The 16,764-nt window shown below is 39.2% G+C and overlaps 2 protein-coding genes across 5 annotated transcripts; both read right to left on the bottom strand.

Moving 5' to 3' along the window:
- Positions 1-1,577: 1,577 nt before the first annotated feature.
- On the bottom strand, positions 1,578-9,300 carry LOC129722390 (uncharacterized). 4 transcript variants are annotated; one of them, XM_055675796.1, is made up of 3 exons: positions 8,908-9,300; positions 8,727-8,766; positions 1,578-8,645 (listed from the first exon to the last, which is right to left on the bottom strand). In XM_055675796.1, exon 3 carries the CDS (start codon positions 8,628-8,630, stop codon positions 2,406-2,408), a length of 6,225 nt encoding a protein of 2,074 aa, XP_055531771.1. In that variant the 5' UTR covers positions 8,631-8,645; positions 8,727-8,766; positions 8,908-9,300; the 3' UTR covers positions 1,578-2,405. The 4 variants fall into 4 exon arrangements, with proteins under 4 accessions (XP_055531771.1, XP_055531770.1, XP_055531768.1 ...); XM_055675795.1 differs by having other exon boundaries at positions 8,968-9,300; XM_055675793.1 differs by having other exon boundaries at positions 1,579-8,645; positions 8,727-8,883; positions 8,968-9,300.
- Positions 9,301-9,438: 138 nt separating this feature from the next.
- On the bottom strand, positions 9,439-10,510 carry LOC129722391 (distal membrane-arm assembly complex protein 2). Its single transcript, XM_055675797.1, has 2 exons — positions 9,962-10,510; positions 9,439-9,903 (listed from the first exon to the last, which is right to left on the bottom strand). The coding sequence occupies exons 1-2, from the start codon at positions 10,357-10,359 to the stop codon at positions 9,492-9,494; spliced, it is 810 nt and encodes a 269-aa protein (XP_055531772.1). The 5' UTR covers positions 10,360-10,510; the 3' UTR covers positions 9,439-9,491.
- Between the last annotated feature and the right edge of the window lie 6,254 nt (positions 10,511-16,764).

Raw genomic sequence — 16,764 nt, 5'->3', positions numbered from 1 at the left:
CAGAAGCATTGCAAGCTCAACGGCAAGTTAACAACAACAAAAAAGTAAAAGAAACAAAAAAGCGCCAAAGGGCGAGGATTGCGAACGATTTGGAGATAAAAAGAGCAAAAATTGGGCTGGACTCTATGTAGAAACTTGCCAGAGTCGACGAATATAGTTTTCATAGTTTTCTAACACTGTTTTTTCATTAGGAAACTTTAAGAAATATTGTTGGGAAAACCAGGAAAAAGCGAGAAATCGAAAATTGATTTTGAGTGGTCACCCTGTTATACGTTTGTATTGCCTTTTTAATACAATCATTTTATATCCTAAAATTTACAGGCCTTTTTCACGAATCAATAGCTTTTTTTGCTTCTTAGTCTGAATTTCCTCTTTATAAATTTTTTTTATGGTCACTTTTTGGTCTCTTTTCGGTTCCTGTTTGGTCTCTTTTTTCAGTCATTTGGTCTCTAAAGTTCCTATTTTCGAGTCACTCAGTCGCTACCAGCTCTGATTGTTCACGTGATGTATAGAATAACTCTAATAATGTAGAGTAGAGTATGGCCATCACTTAACACATAAATCAGAAAAATACGTAACGTACTACATCTTCTTGTGTAAGTGTCCACCTTTATCATCGAAGTGTCCATCTTACCCACCCCAGGTGTCCGTCTTTCCCAACCATGTCAAAAAACAGCAATTTGTAGTCATATTTTTGAAGAACCATAACACATAAAACTTAGAGGAAGTTCACTAATACCAAAAATAATTATGACAACAAATGATCTCAAATTTCAATTTGTATGACTACTGCGATCTAAGTAGCAATACCTGAGTAATTATTTAGGCTAAACCTTAGGGTGTCCGTCTTTACCTACTTTCCCCTAACTGCCGGTAACCGCAAGTCAGTCCCATCTGTAAAAATGTTAAATCGAGAAAACAGCTTCGAAAGATATTTTATTCACGCTCAGTTATCACTTATTTAAGATGACTTATTTTTACAATATTCATGCTAAAATATTGTTTGCATACTAGCCTGCACTAATTACGTTGTGAAAACCACTGAAATCATTGATTTTATGATAAAAACCTTGAGTGTGACTGACTTGCCGTTACATTCTATACCGAAGAGAAAAGTAACCGCAAGTCAGTCACATTGCCATATTGAAACTATAGTGCGTGTTGACGTGTTGTTATTCGTTGCCGTGGAAAACTGTCAAGTCAATCCTTCGCTGTTAGGAAGTGTATGTTCATGAGAACCGTTTAAAAAATGTCGACGTTGGAAAATCTCATGATGTACGGAACCGATGAAAGCTTATCCGGTGAGGACTCGGATAAAGAAACTGAAACCGGGACTGCAGTTGGTTTATCCGACAACTAATGTCAAGATGATCCAAATCCATTTGAGGTTTGAGCATCACCTTTGAAGATTTCTTGGAACAGGGATTCTGATGGAAGTTTTTTCGATACTCAAGATTTTCCGGAAAGATCCACGAAGAAGCGAACCAAGAAAAAAAATTGACTTGAATTCGTTTTAGCAGAAAATTGCTCCACATAAATTCATCGCCAATTCAAACTAAAAAATAAGCCCAATAATTCTTTTCTCCACTCCCCATCCATCTTACTGTCGTATTATGCATGTTTTTTTTTTGTAAATCGGTACCGACTTTCGGTTATTTTTCTTCTGGGACTGACTTGCGGTTATTTTGCATAATGGGACAATTCGACTGGGTATTGATTTCCACTTTTGTTGAACAAACCACTATTTTTTATCGTTACATCTGAAAATATACCCAAAGCTAGGCCAAAATCCGATGCTAACTCAAAATTGACAAAATTACAGATGGGACTGACTTGCGGTTACCGGCAGCTAATTAGATGTGAATTTTCGTTCTACAAATTGAAGTGATTGTGAAAATCTGTTTTAACCATTTCAAATGATAATAAAGTTCGAATGAGAAATGCTAGGTCTCACCGCTAGGTGGAATTATTTGTGCTTTAAAGTTAATAGCCATGCTTGAACATCTTGTTTAATAGAAACGCGTAAGGAGTCACATTAAAGAGTTTTTCGTAAAGTATAGTTTTTAGGATCAATTTTATTTATATCACAGATTAATCTATCATTGAATCTTTATAGGATCTGGTTTGGTAAGGTGAAGTAGAACCTCATTGTATTTTCATTATCTACTTATCGTTACGCGTTCAGGCATTATTTTATTAACAAGCCTGTGTCAGCTTCAAACTAAACCTAACTGTAAATATTTTTCTGTCAAAATGTGTGTGATGACAAAAGTAAAAATATTTCCTTCCTTCTTTTTCTCATGCAAAAACCAAACAAATATCAGCTCCTTCGTTTTCGCGAATGTCATGATGCCGTCGTCAACTGAAAACCTCCAAACTCATCAAAAACTGAAAGATGTTGAGGTTTACCTTTTAGATTTAAAAAAGGATGGAAGAATCCAGTTGAAACTGGACCGTTGGCTTCTCTGGTCACATGTACGCAGATATTCTGCAGTGTCAGTATGGCCCAACTTTATAGCAACCATCAACGCAGTGTCACCGTCTTTATTGGTGGCATCAACTTTCGCACCTCTTTGAATTAACTGTTGTATGATTTGAATTTGACCCTTCTTCGCAGCATAATGTAATGCCGTATTTCCATCACCACAAGCGGCGTTAATATTCCTGGTCTTCGACAGCAAATATGTGGCAACTTCAGTATGCTTTAGAGATATAGCAATCATCAAAACAGTAAAGCCTTCACCGAGTGTAGTGTCAACATCCGCGCCTGCCTCGAGCAACCTTTGTATGATCCCAATGTGGCCTATTTTTACAGCGTAATATAATGCCGTTTTGCCAACGGAATTTACGGCGTTAACAGTCGCCGTCTTCGACAATAACCATTCGGCAGCGTCAATATGCCCAAAATATAAGGCAATCATTAGGGCAGTATATCCTTCACAACTATTAGCATTGACGTCCGCCCCTGCTTTAAGTAACTTTTGCATAATATCGATGAAACCTTTCTCGGCAGCCAAATATAATGTCGTCTTTCCATCGGAACCGACGGCGTTGATATTCGTGGTTTTCGTTAACAACCAGTTAGCAGCTTCAGTTTTCTCCCAATATATAGCAAGCATTAAGGCAGTATAGCCATCTGTAGTAACATTGGTGTCCGCTCCTGCTTCAAGTAGCCTTTGTAAGATCGCGACGCGGCCTGTCTTAACAGCCAAATGTAATGCTGTTTGCTCAAATCCACCTCTAGCATTGATTCTCGCTCCTGCTGCGATCAACTGTGTAACAATTTGGAGGTGATCGCTTTTTACTGCCAAATGTAAAGCTGTTAACCCATCGAAGTCTGCCGCCTCCAGGTTTGGATTTTTTGTTAAAAGAAGTTTCACTACTGCAGAATAAGCAGGTTTTTTACTTCCAGCAACGGCCAGATACTCTTCTTCATTATAGCACCAATCGTGGACTACAAAGTGGCCACAACTAGCTGCAAGATGTAATGCGGTCTGTCCGTACGAGTCCACAGCATCAACATTGATAGTTTTCGTGATCAGATATTCTACAGCATCCGGGTGGCCCTCGTATGATGAAAGCATCAGCGCAGTTCTTTTGGACGCATTTGAAGCATCAACGTTTGCTTTTGCAGCGACCAACAGTTTAATGATGGCAGTGTGGCCACTTTCTGCAGCCAAATGCAACGCTGTCTGCCCCTCGTCATCTACAGCGTCGATGTTCAAATTTTCTTTCAATAAATTTTCATATGAAGGAGGCTTAAACGCAGTCTTAGTTCTAGCGATCCTTTGATCAACCATTGCTCCTTTAGTGATCAACTGCTTAACCAGCTCAAGGTAGCCACTACTTGCTGCCAAATGTAACGCTGTATTTCCAGAGGAATCCACAGCAGCAAGGTTCAAAGTTTCTGTCATCAGATATTTCGCAGCAAGTGGATATCCATTTGTCAACGAAAGCATCAGCGCAGTTTCACCGGATTCCGTTGTGATATCAGGATTCGCTCCGAGTGCGATCAACTGGCTTAGGACTCCAAGGTGGCCACCTGATGCTGCACAATGTAACGCTGTTTCTCCGTCGTCATATTCAGAGCTGGTGGCACTATCTACGTCCACTCCTAAATCAACCAGCTGTTGGACGATTTTAGTTTGGCCTTTATTCGCGGCATAATGTAACGCGGTATAGCCATCTCCAGTTTCAGCAGCAGTAATATTTTTAGTAACCGTCAGCAAGTATTCTGCAGCAGCGATGTGACCTGAATCTATCGCAACCATTAAAGCAGTACCATTGTTTGGGGCAACAGCATCAACATTTACTCCCGCCTTAACCAGTTGAGTGATAATTTCTATATCGCCGTTTCGTGCAGCAAAGTGCAATGCTGTCCATTTATCTGATGTAGCAATGTTGATGAATTTTGTATGCTTAAGCAACCATCGCACGGTTTCAGATCGGCCATATTGAGATGCAAAAATTAGCGCCGATTTTCCCCTGCTTGAAATGGCGTCAATATGCGCTCCTTTCTCAGCAAAATGCTTGACCAATTGCACGAAACCTTCTCGGGATGCAATGTGTAGGGCTGTCAGTTCATTGTCACCATAGTTCGTGAAGTTGCGATCCCTGTAGGTAGCATTCACATTCCAACCTTCGATAGTGTGCTCAAAATATTCCACTAAATTTATGTAGTCCATTTTTACAGCAACACAAAACAGCAACTCGCGTTCATCAGGCCTTAGATCTTGAAATATTGAACTTAATAACTTATCACATTCAGTTAAGTTAATCGAAGATATGAACGAATCAACTATTCCAATCAATATTTTCATTGCGTTCCGCTTTGGATGTAGAACACTGCGACAAATTATAATTCTGCAAATACGAAGTAACACTTTCGTTTGGGTAATCTCTTTTATAGCTTTCTGTTGTAAAAAGTGACAAATTTGCACCTTATCGTTTCGCATAAACTTATCCACTATACTGCTGATCGACGCGTTTTCCTCCGGCGCATTTAACTTTTCCCAAAGGCAAATAACAAGAAAGTATTCAGCAAAAGTTTGATGAACGAAAAATGGCTGCCGGTACTCGATGCGGTAAACGATACCGGTCTTTTCCTTGGAATCAGCTATTTCCCTAAGTAGACTGTTGCCCTCTAAAAGCTCCTGCGGAGAAAGAAATTCTTCACGTATCTGTTCATCAAGAAGCGAGAATGCCGCTAATATCTGGTGATTTCGTTTCGCCACATTCAGTAGCGTTTCAAACTGATTCATCATGTTTACTGACGCTCTCGAGTTGTTCGGATCCTTTAAGCCTTCTTTTTCCAAATTTAAAACCTCCACGACTTTAATACGGAAAAACTCGTCGTATAAATCGATCAGATTCATTGCTCTGTTTTTCGTTCCTGAACTTTCATCCTTCCATTTGGTTAAAACTTTGGCGACCATTTTCAGTTGCAAAGGAATTCTTACAAACTCCGCACGCTGGTCGTCGATTGTACGAGAAAACTGCGATAAAATTTCTTCGCAAAGTGCATCTAACTGATTAGCTTTCAAAGCACACGTCGTACTGTTAGTTTTAAAAAACTTTTGTAGAAATTGCTTTTGATCTTTTTCCGTGAATGGTTTCAGCTTTAAGGCAAACGTACCTAGTTGTTCCTCTAACTTGTACTGATGGTTTGGTCGAGTTGAAATCCATACGCCACTCATGTTGTGGCTTTTCAAGGTGTCCAACAGTTGGAACGCTTGTTGTTCATAGTTAGGACTGATTTCGTCGTAACCGTCAAGAAATATAATAATCTTCCTTTCCTTATACAAATGATCGAATAATTCCTTCTCCAAACGCGCCGGCCCGGTCAATTTAAGCTCCTTCTCGTGTTTGTGTATCCTTACGGTATTAAACAAAAATTGTTTTATAGTTTCCTTCGTGACAGCGGTGCCACTATTTAACCATTCTTGAAAAACTGTTGAATGATCATGCAAACATATATTCGCCACCCAACTTGTGGGTGTCTTTTGTTTTATTGTTTTTGCGAGGTAGGAAAATAACGTAGACTTCCCCATACCCGGCTCTGCAGCTATCAGCGTTACCGAATCCAGCCTGTCGGTCTCAGGATGAAACTCCGCTACTTGTACACTAACGCTACGAAGCTTCTTCATGCTGCCATGAGACTTTTGCCACAGCAAGTAGCCTCCGACGTTCTTTAGCCAGTGAATATTTCGATCATTGAATTTTTTAACTAAAGTTCGGAATACTTGATCGGTTTCGTCTATTGTCACTATATCGGATTTGATCGCTAACTCGTTGCTTTTAAAATCACTTGATTTAGCGAGGAAAAAATACGGGTAGCTGGTAAAATTCGCGACGATCGTCTGTCGCAGCAAAACGCGCCTCACGTAATAATCCTGAACATCTTCAGCTGGTGTTTTTCCAAGTTTTATTTCTTTTTTGGCCAGTAAAATAGAAAGCGTAGTTGAATCAATAGCTTTCCTAAGATCTGGAGTCAATATTAAACTCTTGAGAGAAACTCTCACATCCTGAAAAAATACTTTTTCACGGGCTAAAACTTGCCGTTGGGAGTCGCCAGTCAAGTCGCTCAAACCGTCCAATTTATCATATACTATAGAACCACTGAATACAGCTTTCTGACTAACTAAAATGCACTTTTTAAATAAAGAACAATTCAGGCAGAAATCCTTAACATTATCAATTACGATTATCGGTGATAATTTGACGTCTTCAAGTTCCTCTAGAAGCTTATCCATGCATTTCATCGCTATAACATCATTCCACTTCACAAAAGTGTAATCACTATCTTTTCCAAAAATTTGAAATAATTTTAATCCAGTAAGTGGAATCTGATCAGTCACAATGTTTCGAACACCATTAGAAAAACCCTCCAATCCTAAGTTCCTCAAAGCTTCGGCTGAAAACACGAACATATTTGAATTTACCATATCCCTTCTGGAAAGCCCGTCCAGAATGGCTGTCGTCGGTGCTTTGTTAACTTTTGTTTTTGCTTCCTCGAAATATTTACATTCGTTAGAAAGCCATCCCTTGCAGGGATCGTTCTCGGTTGATGGAGTCAGCCACCAGCGTTGAATTTCACTGTGAACATTGCGCATAATGTTACTGGCTTCAAACTTGTTACTTGTTGAATACTCTTCATGCAATTCACGTATCAATTTATTCTCCAATTCATTCTGTTTTGGTTGTCCAACGTAGAACCAAAACTTTTCGAGGAATTCCTTGGCAATCTGCTTATCTTCTTCGATAATGAGTGGAAAACCGGACACATTATTTATGAACCGAATTTTTGCTTGCCTTGTAGGCAATCGTTCTCGGAGCGTTTTCCACTTTCCTGAGTTGGGATTAAGTTTATAGACCTGACTTTTCGGGTCCAAGCTAAGCAAACTGCCTATGATCACATTGATGTTATCCAAGTGAACGCCATTCAACAGTTGACTTATTGGTATCTTGTCATTCTTGGCATACTGGATTGCCTTTATGAAATTTATTGCAAGTCTTTCGTGTTGTTCTTGGCTAACGCCAGGATCATGCTCGCTGGTAGCAGAAAAATGTTTGAATGAAAGAGATTCCAACCGTTTTCTTCCGGCCATATCTAAGGCACAATCAATTACTCCTTTCGGGATATGCGACGTTGTAAACCGACTTTTTATTTTTTGCACTCTTTCTTCTGACACGTTTGGCCATTTTGAAATGTCATTCGTTATCTCCAATCGCTCGTCATCTGTATTATATTCTACCTCCACTAATATCAACTTACTAATATTTTCAACTGTCGGTTTTTTGGCTATACTTTCAAGTAGAACAATTTTCTCCTTCTGGTTTAATTTCGGAGGAATATCGAACAATGCTTTTCTCTGCATAGATTCCCTCAATACTCTCCACAATTTTTTTTGCTTTTTAAAAAAATCAGGTTTAATCTTTTTTGTTTTCACACTGATTACCTCTTCGGCCAATATGTTTCGATATCTCTTAATATCGTTATCTGACAATGCGTTATCACTCGTAGCTAAACCGATTAATTTAGCAGCCAGACAACGAATTCGCTGTTCAGCAACACTTTCCGCTGTATGGTACAAATAGAATGCTTCTGCCAGTTGGAATTTTTTTCCTCCAGGTTTAGTAGGAAGCAGATCTTCCACATTCACTGGCCTCTCTCTTAAATTATAGCCGTCATTCGAAAATTTCACAACATTTTGTTTTCTATCACCGTCTAAATCCTCAGCACTGTTGGTGTATAACACACAAGTGATTTCCATGTTCTTGAATTCATTTCTGATCTGTTGATAACTCACAACATATTTAGATAGGCTGAAATCACCTTTTTCTCTTAGTAAGGCGTGATCGTTAATCCTTTTGTCCTTGCTGCTACTATGCTTAGCTTGCAAAAACAAGCCCCGTTTTGTATCATCTAGAAAAACCAAATCGTCAAATGCACCTATTTTATCAACATTTGACGCCATGTGGAATGGTTCCACTTTGGCCATTATGGCGTGGTGCAAAACAGACATGAATAATTTAGTCTCGTAGAGGTATCCCTGCATTGATCCTGTTGTTCCTGGTCGCTTTATCACTTCCGGCAGGCTATGTCTACCAGTGTCGATTCGTTCAGCCATGATGATACCAGAGCTCTGCGTTTACACAATAAACATATTACAAAAGTTTTATCTTTAATCAATCTGCGCGTCTTTCCCAAAATAAAAAACACTCACCCTCGATTCTGCGCATAAAATCTTCTCGAAATTGTTTAAACTGTCGTGTTTTTTTCAATTAGAAAGATGAAACGTATTAGAAAATTAAATTCTTTACATTTTTCCATGAATGATTCATGATAAATAACACACAAGAAATTTCCTGAAAGAGTGGACACTACAGAGCCGACAAGACACTCACCGTCGAGGAAAATGTCGCGCCAGAACGGTGATTTCTCGCGCAAAATCATACGGCACTCACCGTTTTGATGGGACATTCAGTTACAGCTGATTTTTTTCTTCTCTTCTTTCATAAATGATTAAGAAACTGTCAGTGGTCGATTACGTTCAGTGTGGTTAATGTAGGTGGGGAGATAGCGTGAGAAGGCTGACTGTATGTAACATAACAAACTGAAAAGAATTAAGCGTGATCTAACGGATCACACCGATCACACACGCATCGTTCGATCGACTTTGTATTTTGAACTTTTCCTTACTGAAGATTTGCTGTCTTACGCTGACGAATTATACGCATTTCTGCAACAAGATCCATATCTAAAAATGATTATGCGCATAAACTTAACAGTACAACATACATAAGTGAGACTTAGAAATATTTTACGTGGTTCGAGTGTCAATTTACCCTTCCAATTCATTAGGAAAACTTATGATTATACGTATTAATCTACGTTCCGGAATTAATTTTTTGAGAAATTGTAATACAAATACCTGCTTCTTCAGTTGTTCGAAACTATTTAATTATTACCAGCTATATATTGTTGTTTGTTATTCGGTTTTCACTTCCATTTTTGGGTTCCATTCCTCCAGGAGGGCCACCGTCAGCTTCCACATAATGTCTCGCTCGGAATCATCAAGCAGAAGCGTCTTCAGACTTGGTAACCGATACAGGCAGTGTAGACCCTTTTCGGTGACGGCCGTTCCCCGCAGATCAAGCACTTCCAGTGACGGAAATCCCGAACCCGAAACGCGATCCAAGAACCAGTCGTCGAAATTGGCTACTCCACGAAATGAGAGGTGCTTTAAGCAGCCCAATCGGCGAATGTTTTCCAAACCTTCGTAATAGAGGGTCATGTTGTCGCACTTGACCTCTTCGAGCACCATGTTCGGGACGTAATGTTTCGGTAGATCGTACTCCTCCTTATCATCCATTTTGACCCATCGCTGCTCACCTCTAAATCTACGCAAGCAAAACAATTAGAACATTTTGATAAATTCAGATCTATTTTAGTATCCACCTGACAGATCCCCCACGATGAACAACGAAATGAGCGGTAGCCAAATCCTCTCCCAGCATGGCGTGTCTTTCCGGAATAAACTTCTGCATAAACGCGTCGATTTTCGTTCGACGGTTAGTCCACCATTTCTTGATCCCAGCTGGAGATACATCTACTGGCTGCTGCATCACTTCCAGCAGCTCCGAATTACGATTGGGCATCTCAAAAAGCTTGAACGTGCTCTTGAATATATCAGGCCGTTCGCTAAACGGAACTTGCCATTGGAGTTTTTTCTTGTCCTCCTCGATTTGCTCTTTGATATGTGCTAGCTTTGGGTCGTCCAGCTGGTTTCCGCTGAGTTGTCTTACGGCCGTAACCAACGTTCGTACAGCAATCAAATTCCGGTGGCAATTGAGCATATTTGAAATTCGACACCTGATTGAATAATTACCGCTTTAACTTTTGATTTTGAATACTTATTCAATTATCGATGTATCACGAAGAAAATTGTCTTTTGTTTTGACAGCGACGGCAAATGCTACCGCGAGAACTCGCGCAAAAACTGCACAAAAAACACTCGAGGCACTCACGGCGCTCATTGATTGGTTACAGGGTGGTTCTTGCTATAGAAGAACACTGAAGATCCCAATATAAAATCAATTCTATTTTATTTATATTCAGAAGATTCGTGCGTTTTCTGTCCAGCTTTTTACGCACCATAGAGGCGGGTGCTATAATGCGTGTTCGTAATTTGTGAACCTCTCTGCTTACGTCAGATTTGTGATTTCTGCAGTTTTGGCAACATTAATGTTGCCAGATTTGTTGTTTTTCGTGCGAAATACAAGAAGAGTCAAACTGACGTAAGCAGAGTTGTCAAAAGGGTAGGTAACATATAACGAATTTTTCATTATAGCGACCGCCATTATGGCGCGTAAAAAGCTGAATAAAGTTTGGACGAAAAAAACCTTAAAAGTTGCTGTAATTGTACATAGTTATACCATAATTTAACCACGTTTTTCATTGTAAATACATCAATTTTACATTTGTTGAGAAACTACACAACCGCTGACTTTTCACTGACTGACGATAACTATTAAATTCACGAAAAGACTTTAGAATTACTCATTCCTATTTAAGCTCTCGTCCAAGCAAGACGTATTTTTAACCAATTAATAAAACTTAATTGTTCTTGAGTTCCCGTCTCTTCTTTACTCTTTGTCGGACCTCAACGGTTATGGGCGACACACGCAGAGAAACTGCGGCTCAAGGAATTCCGCAATTTTCTGGCACCAGCTACGATACCTGGCAGTTTCGCGTCAAGATGTTTCTACAAGCTGCGAAGGTTTGGAATGTTATCGCGAACGATCCACCGACGGCTGAAGCGGACAAAGTAAAATTCCAAGAAGCGGATTGTAAAGCCAAGTCACTCCTGGTGAGTTTTATTGCGGACGAGTATCTCGGATGTGTCCGCGACAAAGATACTGCGAAGCAAATGTGGAAAAGTTTGGAGGACACTTTCGCGAAGAAATCGACGGGACGTCAATCGCTGATCCGGAAGCAAATCGCGAGGCTGCATCTGAGGGAAGGAGGTTCCATGCGTGCGCATATAACGATGAACAGATCAAAGCTGATGAGCAGACCGTTGAACCGCTGGCTGATGAAAAGGACGAGATTGTGATACAAGAGTCGAAAGTCGAAAATGACGTTGACAACGACGACGACGAGCCCGTAGCGCTCCCTTCGCAACTTGAACGTGGCGAAGATACCGGCCAATCAGGCGATCTGTCCACGAGGCGCAGCGAACGGGAGCGCCGATTTCCGGGTAAGTTACTTAACTATATCACCGGATTCGAGGCAACTGCTGTCGACCCTCTTTCCCCAGATATACCAGATTGTTTCGACGATATAGCAGCCTGCAGCAATTCCGACCATTGGATGCTGGCGGTCAAAGACGAACTACAATCAATGAAGTCAAACAATGTGTGGGAGTTCACGAAGCAGCCGGACCAAGTCAAACCTTTAAAGACGAAATGGGTATTCAGACTCAAAGAGGACGAAAATGGACATCCAATCCATTACAAGACTCGGCTCGTTGTGAAGGGCTTCCTGCAACGACCTGGGATCGACTACGAGGAAACATTTGCTCCAGTGGCACGACTGGCTACTGTTCGTGTGGTACTCGCTGTTGGTGTTCACTATGGCTTCCATCGGTGACCTGAAAGAGGACCTTTACATCGAAGTTCCTGAAGGTGTAGTTGCTGACTCCAATACCGTTTGCAAACTGAAAAAGTCGATATATGGGTTGAAGCAATCACCACGTTGTTGGAACGAGAGGCTAAATTCGGTGCTGCTCAAACTAGGATTTACACGATCAAGACGAGATTACTGTTTATAAACTTCAACTACCAAAAGTGATGAGATTTTTATGGTGATCTACGAAGATGATGTTTTCATAGTTGGCCGAAAAATGTCCACAATAAAGAAATTGAAGCAGCGCCTGTCAGATGAATTCGAGATGTCCGACTGTGGTACCGCGAAACATTTCTTGGGTATGAAATTAGATTATAATCAACAGACTGGAAAGTTGAAGTTATCACAGGAAACCAACGCATTAAAAATCCTGACAAAGTTTGGTATGTCAAAATGCAAACCCGTGAAGACTCCCATGGAGAAAGGTCTCCAACTGATTTGGGAAGGTTCTCGGACTACTAAGCCATACAGGGAACTATTCGGAAGTGTAATGTATCAGATGCTTTGCGTGCGGCCGGATCTGTGTTTCCCGGTAAGCTATTTGGGTCGGTTCCAGCAGTGCCCTACGGAAAATCGTTGGAAGACACTAAAGCGGACAGTTCGTTACTTGAAGGCTACAAGCAGCATGGGTTTCGTCTACACACGTGAAGAAGAATCCAAACCACTAGTCGGCTACGTGGACTCCGACTGGGCATCCGACCTTGAAGACAGGAAGTCCGTTACTGGTTTCATCTTCAAGGTATTCGGATCAGCTGTTTCCTGGGCAAGCCGGAAGCAAACCACAGTATCGACATCTTCAAGCGAGGCGGAATATGTCGCTTTGAGTGCGGCAGTTTCAGAAGCTATATTTCTGAAGGGGTTACTTGAGGACCTCAATTGTAAAGCTGAAGGGCCAGTTCCTATCTACGAGGACAACAAAGGATGTATTGGGATGGCACGAAACCCGGAGTCAAAACGTGTCAAACACATAGATATTAAACATTACTTTGTTCGAGACAATGTAGCAGCTAGAATCATACAGATTGAATCAATCAGTACCATGGATCAACAAGCGGATATATTGACTAAGTCCTTAGATTCCTCCCGGTTCCAGGTTCTTCGTACCCTAATTGGAGTCACCGATTGAGAAGGGGTGTTGAGAAACAACGCAACCGCTGACTTTTCACTGACTGACGATAACTATTAAATTCACGAAAAGACTTTAGAATAACTCATTCCTATTTAAGCTCTCGTCCAAGCAAGACGTATTTTTAACTAATTAATAAAACTTAATTGTTCTTGAGTTCCCGTCTCTTCTTTACTCTTTGTCGGATCTCAACAACATTAAATATCATTGTCCAGAACAATAAAAACATTGTTTTTTGTCATTTTTATCATGAAAAAGGGGTGTTGTTATGTATCTTAACAGCATTTTTTTAGGAAGTTTTTAGTTACATTTAGAAGTCACTGAAAATGTTTTTCATGGTAAAAATATTGTCGGTGATAGATGCAACAACGAAAAACGTTGTTAAAACATGGTAATGACAAAAATCGTGTGCAAGCTTACAGTAAAAATACCATGTTTTTATGGTTACAATATTCAAGAGGGTTTTTAGGGGTATGAATATGTCAAAAACATACATATTCCACTGTCTTTTTTTAAAACGATGCTTCGCTACCTCTACAAACGATGCTCTTTCAGGATGCATGGCAACCTTAGACGGAATCCGCGATTATTTTGGTCGTCTTTCGTGAATACCAAGCATAAAAAAGATGGCTTACCATTGGATATGTTTCTTGGTAATTGTCTTGGCAGGACACTGTCTGATAAATGCACTCTATTTGTAAATAGTTTTCAACGCAATTTTCATGAGCATACTGCTTCCGATGCTCCGGTTCATGCTGCTCTTAGTGACCTTCCGAGAGATGTTATCCATTTCGATCTGTTTGAAATAACAAGTCGTCAAGTTATTGCTGCCATGAATAAACAAAAATTATCTTTCGCTGCTGGCCCGGATGGTATTCCATCGTGCGTTCTGGAAAGATGTGCCGCTGTTCCCATTTATCCATTTTGCCTGCTGTTCAATTTGTCTCTTCAGCAACGTGTGTTTTCTTCCAGTTGGAAGTTTTCCATCATGTGTCCCGTGCCCAAGAAAGGTGTATGTACAAAACTACACAGGCATCACATCTCTATGTGCATGTTCCAAGGTAATGAAAATGGTTTCTATCCGGAACGATCAATAACTACTAACTTAGTCGAATTTTTCAGGAGTACCGCAAGGTAGCAAGCTTGGACCGCTATGTTATTCATCAACGATATTCCTCTGCTACTTCCAGATCAGGCAACAGTTGCCGCAAATTGTACGCTGAATTCGTCAAACTTTTGAAAGTTGTGAGGAATACTACGGACTGTGTTGAGCTTCAGCGACCAGTGGATGTTATCAGCCTATGGTGCTCCAGAAACCTTCTTCCAAAAAAAAATCGATGTTGAAAAAGTCAAAATGCTCAGCCCTAAATTGAAAGATAATGTTATTTATAGCATTTTTGTAGAACATTTAGACTTTCTAAATAATTGTTTCCAGGTTACCCACGTTTGGGATTTATGAAAAAATTACTTTTTTTTAAGCTACAAACCAACTCTTTTGCACTTTTTGCAATTCTGTTCGATGCCTACATTTTTCCATATAATTCTCTATCTTTGTGGGGTTGTTTTTGAATATTTTGCATGGTTCAGTTTAGCATTGCATTCAGCTATTTGACTCCCAGAGCCCATTGAACATCGCAGAAAATTTTTTTTCCATTAATTTTAGATAAAACCCTTCAAAACACAAACGAAATTTTTTTTTATCTGGAACTGAAATTTTCATTGCAAAGCGAAATTCAAAATGAAAATTTACGTGGATTTTTCCATCCTTGGTATCTTATATGGGGGCTGAGATATTGGCATTTTTATATGTGATGAAAAACTATGCATTTTAACATTATTCATTATTTTCATTATTTCATTATTATTTGTCGAGCAGTTGGACTATGGGGCAAGGTGTACCAGAAAAAAAAACCAGTGTTACGTATGTCTTATGTATGTGTTACAACTGTGAAACTGATCGTTAACGAGTTAAAACTATTATCATTGTTCTTTAACCCAAAATTTCAGTAATTAGTTATAACTGGGACTCAAGTACATATGTTTAAAATTTAGATATAATCGAACTTTGAAGTCATAATAAAATGAATTATTGATAAATTGTAGTTGACTTTGTATAGTTTTTTGCCAATCTCAAAATATTTTTCACGTTATAATTACTGGAAAACTTATGAGAATATATTCCACTGTCATTTTCACGTATATTTTACGTGATTCTCATTTGAGTTCATCATGAACTGGTGAGATGATTTATCCTATGAATCTTATGCAGCAGACATTTCATGTGAATTTCACGTAGAATTCATTTACTGGTAAAGTGAAAAACATTTGAGTATCCGATAGCTATCACGTTTTATGCAACGTATGTTTTTTTTTATTTCTATAATTTTTAATAAATCAGAAATGGTTGTCAGATATTATCGAAATATATTGCGTAATAAATCTCGGGTATACAAATTCGTCAATTCGTAAATGAATAAAACGACATCAAAGCTGATAAATATTACGACATTCATCGGCGATGGTTACTATCCGCTCAAGCTGCTTGTGTTCAAGTAACTCCTCCACCACCGAACTAAAGTGGTGTGAAACCTGTAAGTTAAAGACAGAATATTATGTAGATTTTTCCAAAACTCACTTTTCGCAAACCATCGAGAAGTTCTGTTTATGTTGTGATTTCCACGTAGATTTTATGTTTGTCACATTAATCATGCAAAATGACAGAAAATGAACTTCCACGTAACGAAAACGTGAAAAATATTTTGAGTGTTTGAGTGTGTCACCATTTTTGAGGAAGAATTTAAAATATAATTTCAATGTTTTTGTTTGTGACAAAATATTTCAAGGAGAAACATTGTTTAATTGAAGATTAGTTGGTTATGTTCCCTTTCTAAGAGCTCCTCTTGTTTAATTTTATTCCATTCAATATGGATTCTAAACGCACAGACAAACAGACGTGCCACTCGATGACGATTTCATCGACCAGAAAAATAACGATTATTTTGAAATTTTGCTTAGATGGCCGCTTATAGTGTCGCTAGAGGCAAGCGTGTACATTCATTATCAAAGACAAAACCGTCCGAATTTACATGAATGAGAGTGGAAAATATTCACATAACTTTTCCGGTAACTATGACGAGAAAAAAATTTTGAGTATAAGTTTATGAATGCGACATCTACAACATTTAAGGGGTAATATCTACCAAAAAAAATTTTTTTCGCCATTTTTTATTGGCCTAAATCGTTTTCCAAGAATCAAAATCTACATCGCCCAAGTACAGATCTAAACTCAAATTTCGTTTTAATCAATTTTTACCGAACAACTTTTACACTCCAAAATCACTTTTTTCGTTTAATTTGACGATGCTCGTTTTTCTTTTTATTTCGAGGCTTTGTAAACTAGCAGAAGTTACCTATGATCGTTATCGTGTTTCAAATTTGAAGTATAGAG

This window comes from Wyeomyia smithii, chromosome 2 (assembly GCF_029784165.1).
Source record: "Wyeomyia smithii strain HCP4-BCI-WySm-NY-G18 chromosome 2, ASM2978416v1, whole genome shotgun sequence".
Classification (NCBI taxonomy): domain Eukaryota; kingdom Metazoa; phylum Arthropoda; class Insecta; order Diptera; family Culicidae; genus Wyeomyia; species Wyeomyia smithii.
This window is presented reverse-complemented; position numbering and strand designations above follow the sequence as displayed.

Excerpts from the sequence above, each read along its gene's own strand:
- LOC129722391 (XM_055675797.1), bottom strand. The coding sequence starts at position 10,359 with ATGCTCAATTGCCACCGGAATTTGATTGCTGTACGAACGTTGGTTACG. Across the intron at positions 9,904-9,961 it reads CATCGTGGGGGATCTGTCAG|ATTTAGAGGTGAGCAGCGAT; the intron begins GTGGATACTAAA and ends TTGCTTGCGTAG.
- LOC129722390 (XM_055675796.1), bottom strand. The coding sequence starts at position 8,630 with ATGGCTGAACGAATCGACACTGGTAGACATAGCCTGCCGGAAGTGATA.